Source organism: Malania oleifera, chromosome 4 (genome assembly GCF_029873635.1).
Source record: "Malania oleifera isolate guangnan ecotype guangnan chromosome 4, ASM2987363v1, whole genome shotgun sequence".
Classification (NCBI taxonomy): Eukaryota; Viridiplantae; Streptophyta; class Magnoliopsida; order Santalales; family Ximeniaceae; genus Malania; species Malania oleifera.
This window is the reverse complement of record NC_080420.1, coordinates 12,866,636-12,873,662: the sequence shown is the minus strand read 5'-3', so window position 1 is coordinate 12,873,662 and position 7,027 is coordinate 12,866,636. Positions and strand designations below refer to the sequence as shown.

Below are 7,027 nucleotides of genomic sequence, written 5' to 3'. Positions count from 1 at the left end.
TAAGTTAAGATATGTTTTTATTTTTTTTTATTTTTCCTAGTTTTGAAAATCCATTTTATTTTATAAAAAAGATGATTTTTTTTAAAACTATATGGGAAAAAAATCATTACATTTTCTTTATGGAAAAAGGAAAATTTGTAATTCAATTATTCAAAAAAAAAAAAAAAAATGCATGATGCGTGGAATTGTGTGAATCAAAATATTATTTTACTTAATTATTTAGCACAATCTTAATAAGATTTTATTAATTAAAGAAGGGGTTGGGTTATAATGAAAGAGAAAAATGGCGTTGCTTTACTTAGTCTTTATCTAAAATCACCAAAATTCTGTGCATTGTATGGATACGTCATTCGCCTTCCCATCGCAATGTTCATAGCCACGAATATTTGAAAGACCGTTTCAGAGTGAAATTCCGAGAGTGCCCTTCGCGAAAGGAAGCCAGAAGGTTCCGATGCGTGGCCTTTGTTGGCATTAATGGAAAAGGCGAGGGAATGATGACTTTACCCTTTGAAAAGGGAACCATTTCCTTTGCTTCCGGCAGAGTAACCGACAAAACCCCATGGGATTGAAAAAGAGCACGGCAGCGCTCCTAAATGTCCATCCTACCCCTCACAATCGCACAAATCCCTTACTTATTATTGCGCTGATATCTCACAAATTTAGGAAATGATAGGGGCATTGTGGTAATGTAGTCCAACTTTATTCGACAGTCACAGGCTCGCAGTCCTCCACCTCATGTTCGCGTGAGGTTCTCCCCAGTCCCGACCCAAACCTCATAAACCCTTTCATAACAGTCATTAGCTATAGTGAGAGAGAGAGAGAGAGAGAGAGCACGTTTCAGAGAGAGAGAGAACAGGGTTGATAATGGCGACGGAGCTTCCAGATGATTTCAGGTGTCCCATATCGTTGGAGGTAATGTCTGACCCGGTGATACTGTCATCGGGCCACACATTTGATCGGTCGTCGATCCAGCGGTGGCTGGATTCCGGCCATCGGACCTGTCCTATTACCAAGTTGCCCCTGCCCGAACACCCTTCTCTCATCCCCAACCACGCCCTCCGAAGCCTAATTTCCAATTTTGCTCAAATCTCTCCGGCTAATCCAAAACCCCACCCGGACCCAGAACCCAAAACCCTAATTTCAACTCTCGCGTCGCCGTCCTCTGCCCTCGACGCCAAACTCGACTCGCTCGATCAACTCAACCGTCTCTCGAAGCGAAGTCCTGCTTTTCGTCAGCGACTCACCGAATCAGGCGCTGTTTCTGCTGTCCTCAAGTGCGTCGGCTCGGACGATCCGACTCTCCAAGAAAAAGCGCTGACTCTGCTTCTGAATCTCAGTTTGGATGACGATAATAAGGTTGGGTTGGTGGCGGAGGGCGCAATCGGCCGAATCGTGGCGGCGTTGCACGGCGGCACGCCGGATTGCCGGGCGGTGGCGGCAACTATGCTCACGAGTTTGGCCGTTGTGGAAGTGAATAAAGCTACGATTGGTGCGTACCCATATGCTATGAGAGCTCTGGTTTCGCTTCTTCGGGACGGGAAAGGGAGGGAGAAGAGAGAAGCCGCAACGGCGCTTTTTACCCTTTGTTCTTTCCCGGACAATCGGCGGCGAGCTGTGGAGTGTGGGGCTGTGCCAATTTTGATCAGAATTTCCGATTCAGGGCTCGAGAGGGCCGTTGAGGTTCTCGGGCTTTTGGCAAAATGTCGGGGGGGTAGGGAGGAAATGGGAAAATTCACCGTCTGTGTGCCCATTTTGGTAAGGATTTTGAAGAATGGGAGCTCGCGCGGGGTACAATATGCGCTGTTAGCGCTGAATTCACTTTGTTGTTACAGTGAGGAGATGTGTTTGGAGGCGAGGAAAGAAGGGGTTGTGGAGATTTGTATGGGGCTGTTGGAGGATGACAATGAAAAGATTAGGAGAAATTCTTCGAGTTTGATTCAGGTTCTGCAGGGAAACTGGTCGATTGGGTGATTTTGAATGAATCTGGTTTTTGGGAGATTTTGAAGGAGATGAAATCAAAGGCGTCGGTTTAGTGGGCAAGTGTTTATTATCTGGTCTACCCCCCTGTTGGTGAGTTCGTTTTTTGTTTGGGTCTCCTTTGTTGGATAGGTCGTGTACAAAAAAATGATTAGATTTTAGTGGGGATATGGATTTTTTTTTTTTTTCGTTTTTGTTTTTGTTTTAATTTTAATTTTGTACATTCGAATAAAAATTGACGTATATGAGCTCCCTGCTTTAGTTGTTTCAATTGGGAAGCTCAAATTGTTTATCTGAATTGTAGTTTTCTCAGTTAAGAAAAGAAATTGCGACTCTGCTAGCATATATTCCTGTGACTTAAATCTTATACTACCTTTGCATCAATAAAGGAAAAAAAGAAAATTTCTTCTTTCTTTTTTTTTTTTCCATTTGATTAACCCTGATGTGTGCACATAGGGTTTTATGTTTTTTATAGAAATTACATTTACATGTAGGAATATGATTAGTTGAATTAGAATTTCTAGAGAGGTAACTTATGATTCTTTGACCCCATCTGGATACTGATGCATTTTTGTGTTGGGCACTTGCCACTTGGCCCTGTTGGTGTTCATTCACCCTGCTGGGGCTGATTTTTCTTATGAAGTCATCTTATATGCCTGATTTCAATACTTGTGATAATATCCTTGATAGCTAACATTTCACGAGTAGGGAGTTCTTATGTTGTACCTTTTTTGAACAAAATATTATTTGTTATAGAATTTTCATCATTTACCTTCTATGAATTGAATTTGATTTGGAAATTTTGAATCACATGGGAAATTATTGAAGGGGTTGTTGCAATGATTGTGAAAACTTCAATATCACTGTTTGTGTATTTTTGTCTAAACCCATGCACAAAGCTTCCATGAAAGTTAAAATTAGGAAGCTCCGCTGTTGCATTCCTGTTTAAATCTTTGTGTAGTTCTTGTCTAAATCCATGCACTAAGCTTCCATGAGAGTTAAAATTAGGAACCTCCGCACTTGCATCCTGTAGGGTATGTTATGTTTATCATCATGAAATTAAGATGATGAAATCCTTAGTGTACCAACTAGGTGGCTCCGTGATTTGATTTGCTGTTGTTAGGTTTGGCTTGGCCAAAATCATGCTAAGGTATCATCATGGAATTAGTAATCAAGCCATTTCTTATACGTGTGACTATGGTTGGCTGAAATCCAGAGTTGGTCATATGAGCTTAGGAGATAAAAATGGAAAATCCCACATTGTTATGTCCCTTGTGATTATTGATCATCTTGTGTCATGCTTGAATTAATTCATTTCTACATATAGAATACTGGAATTGAATAGTTTATGAAAAATTTCTATATAAGTTTTTAAAATTGTCTTCATTGGGAGCACATACAACCATGATATTTATCTTGACTTTATCTCTACTATTATTTAAAGTAACCTGGGGCAGTTTTTAATGTGCATTTTTTCTCATCATTCCTGAAATTCCCTTCTTGTTCCACACGTTTAAGATTAAAATCGAATTCTCAATTAATAGGTAAAATAGTATGAGTAACATTCCTTATAAAACTATCTACAACTTCTCTGTTCCCACAGCTAGTATTAATATATATATATATAATGAGAAAAAATTTCTTAATTGCATGTTTCAATTCATACTACTGGTAAATATTTTTGAAATGACTGCAAATAATGAGTTATAAAAATTATGTCCCTATGGTTGTAATACTGCTCTTGATGTTTATGCTAAAATTGATCTCAGAGATACTAACTAGGATTCATGGTTATACTTTTTAGATTTAGAAATAAGCCTTTATTTTTAAGAATTACCGGTGACCCTGGAACTCATTGTTCCTTGGCAAGCTTTTGATTTTTCATTTTCCTTTTGTTAATGTCAATTTCATGCATCCTTTCACAGTTTTGACTGTCAGCATGTGTTGGTGATGCATGCATGTTGGTTGGCATGCTAGAATTTGATTTTTCATTCTTCTAATAGACTAAGAGTAAATGTTTTGTCTATACTTGTAATTGTAGTTGGAGCATCTGGCTTAAGAGTATGGCTCTCTGCTCTTTTTTGCAAGGCTGAGCTCCTTAAGTTGCATTTGCAAAGCGTGTGTTCTGAGGAAATGATTTGGAAGAACAAAACAATTGGCTGACAACCTCACAAATCTGTTTTGCTTGTGTTCTAGTTAGGCTTTGTGATGTTGGCTTCCTGTGTGTTATTACACATTTGTTTGTTTTTCTAGCACATTTATTTCTCTTTATCTTGTCCTTAGATTCTTAACAGAGAACTTGTTAATTTATTTTGCACAATAATTGATAGCATATTGGATTTTTTTTCCCTTCTGACAAGTGATGACCTGATGGGTGTAATAGGTTCCAAACCTCCCATCAGAGCATATGAAGTAGAAAAATTAGACGGGAATAAAGTTTGGCTGATGGAATTAAGTCATGGAATCAAGTCCTCATGATCTGGAAATCCAAAAGGTTTACACGTTGTTGAGGCAGAAAATTGTAGAATTCAACATTGTGGAGAAGTTTGAAATTTCTCTTGGACTTGATCAAAATGTTAACCTTGGTTAAGGCACCAGGATTTGTGAGGTCGAGAACAAGATAAGCTTAATTAGTTGAGTCTCTGAGATTTAAAAATCCTTGCAGGATTGGGCAATGTTGATTACTGTACATCTCTACTTCTGATGTTATTTCCTTCTCTCTCTGATGGAGGAAATCTTAGTCCTTTTCTTCTCTAATTGTTTGCCTTATTTTCTCCTTCCCCTTAAATTTAGTCAAGCACTGTACTCTATTTACCTTTCTTTTCATTTATTAGTTATCACAAAATATGATTTGAATTACATACAAAAAAATAGTGATTTGAACCCGTTTATCATTTATGAATTTGTAATGGGGTTCACGGCCAATATTTGAAACAAGCCAAGTTTTCTGATAAAATTTTAATTAATTCTCTCTCTCTCTATTGTAAAGAATCTGTGCTGCAGGGTAATGCTTCTGAGATGTCAATTTTTGGTTCTTCTGTCCACTATGTTCTGACATTCCGCATCTAAGTGGATACACCCACATTCCTTTTCGTGATGCATGCATGTTGTTTGGTATTATTGTATGCCTCTGCTAATTCACTAATCTATTATTAAGTTGGATGAGTTCCTTATCACAGTAGCTTTGTCAGTAATGCTACGTTTGTCTGTTGCAACTTGCAAGATTCGTTAGTGAGTTCTCCCCATTTTTTGGTTATTGATCAGTACCCATTTTGTATCGAGGATGTTGATCGTTCGATTCATCTGCCAATGGATTAAGCATTGGAAAGTTTATTAAATATTTCAGGTAAATGGAGCCACTTCTTTTAGGCGAATTTGGCTTGATTAGAAAATTAGAATCTTTCTCTAGGCTTCTGGGCCATGTAAATCCATGGCTGCTCTGATTTTGTTTAGTGGGTTAACTGCTGGCCTAATTTATTTTAATGCATTATTGTTCCTATATCTCTATGCATCGGCATGCATTAAGAGTAGGAAGGCAGCTTCAATAACAAATGACTTTGTATTACTAGTTGCCTTTCAAAAATGTACTGTACTGTTTCTTTCATTAACATCCCTGTGTTGGCGTTGTTAGTAACAGTCGTGACTGTAGCTGCTCCATCTCAACCCTCCATTGTTGTGGGGCTCATGCAAATTGCATGGACCCTACTGCGATGAAGGGATTAGATGATGTAGCATTGTAGACCCTATAGCAATGAAAGGATTACATGATGTAGTGAACGGCTTTGTATCTCTATGCGTAGGCATGCATTTGAAATAGGAAGGCAACTTCAATGACAAATCTTCTTGTATTATTAGTTGGTTTATAAAATGTGTTATACTATTACAGTTTTACTGCCATCCTCGTGTATCTGTTTAGGGCAATCCTAGAAACAGTCACAACTGCAGCAGTTCCATATCAACCCTCCATTATTGTGGGGCTTATGGGATTTGAATGGACCCTACAGGCCACAACAATGGAATGATGAGATGGTTTCACTTGGACCCTACAACAATGGAAGGATGAGATGTTTTGGCTATTGTTCTCATGTCTCTGCCCAAGGGCACGCATTAGGAATAGGAAGGCAACTTCAGTAACAAATCACTGTCTTATTAGCTAGTTTTTACTGTGTTCTTTTAGGGCAATGCTAGGAATTAGTTGCAATAATAACTATTTTGTCTTGGTCCTCCATTATTATGTGACTCTTGTGAATTGACATGATTCCCTTAGGGCAATGCTAGGAATTGGTGTCTTTTATTTGTTTTGTCTTTTGTTTTATTTTGTTTTGTTTTTTGTTTTTGTTTGGGGACAACTGCCAAGCAAATAGAAAGTGAAACCTGTTTTTCTGCTGCTAGTTGACAATGTTCATGAGCAGAGGTGATGCAGGAAGAATATGAAATCCTGTTCTTACAGTAACAAGTTGGGGCTTGTGTTCAGCTGCTGATCAGACTTCTGCCTTGACTATGAAATAATGAAGATAGCTCCTCTCATTGTGAATCTTTAACTTGATGCCCCTTTGATCCCCAAGCAAGGATCTGGCTTCCTTTGGGAGTGGCACTGTTGTTCTTTTTGTCTGGGTCTTGACTAATTTTCTTGCACAAACAGCACTGGAATGGGCTCCTGAATTAGCTGAATGTTGAGCTCGCATGTGTTTGTACTGTTCTTAGTGTCGTTATTGGTAGCAAGTATACTGATTTGAGCTGATGTCTGTTTGATATGTATTCTATTGAGCTTGAGAAATTGCGAACGGTACACAGCTTGGTTAGACACTGCAACTGATTTTCCACTCGAAACAAGTACTCCTAGTAGGGGAGAGAAGAACTAGCACCGTAGGTGAAAGAGAGGAAAAAAAGAAAAGAAAAGAAAAAATCCTCCTAAGCTGAGACAAAAGCAGAACCTATACTGGCAGAGGGGAAGAAAAAATGAGAAAAATAGTATTTAGATTTAGAAGAGGGCTTGCTATTGACTAGAATGAGTGTTGTGAAATCAAAAAGAAAACTGAAGGAAGCCAAA

The 7,027-nt window shown here is 38.6% G+C and overlaps 1 protein-coding gene across 1 annotated transcript; it reads left to right on the top strand.

Annotated features, from left to right (window-relative positions):
* Positions 1-545: 545 nt before the first annotated feature.
* On the top strand, positions 546-2,322 carry LOC131154124 (U-box domain-containing protein 8). The gene has a single exon (XM_058106656.1). It carries the CDS (start codon positions 865-867, stop codon positions 1,969-1,971), a length of 1,107 nt encoding a protein of 368 aa, XP_057962639.1. The 5' UTR covers positions 546-864; the 3' UTR covers positions 1,972-2,322.
* Positions 2,323-7,027: the final 4,705 nt, after the last annotated feature.

Coding starts and splice junctions, on each gene's coding strand:
- LOC131154124 (XM_058106656.1), top strand. CDS start 865: ATGGCGACGGAGCTTCCAGATGATTTCAGGTGTCCCATATCGTTGGAG.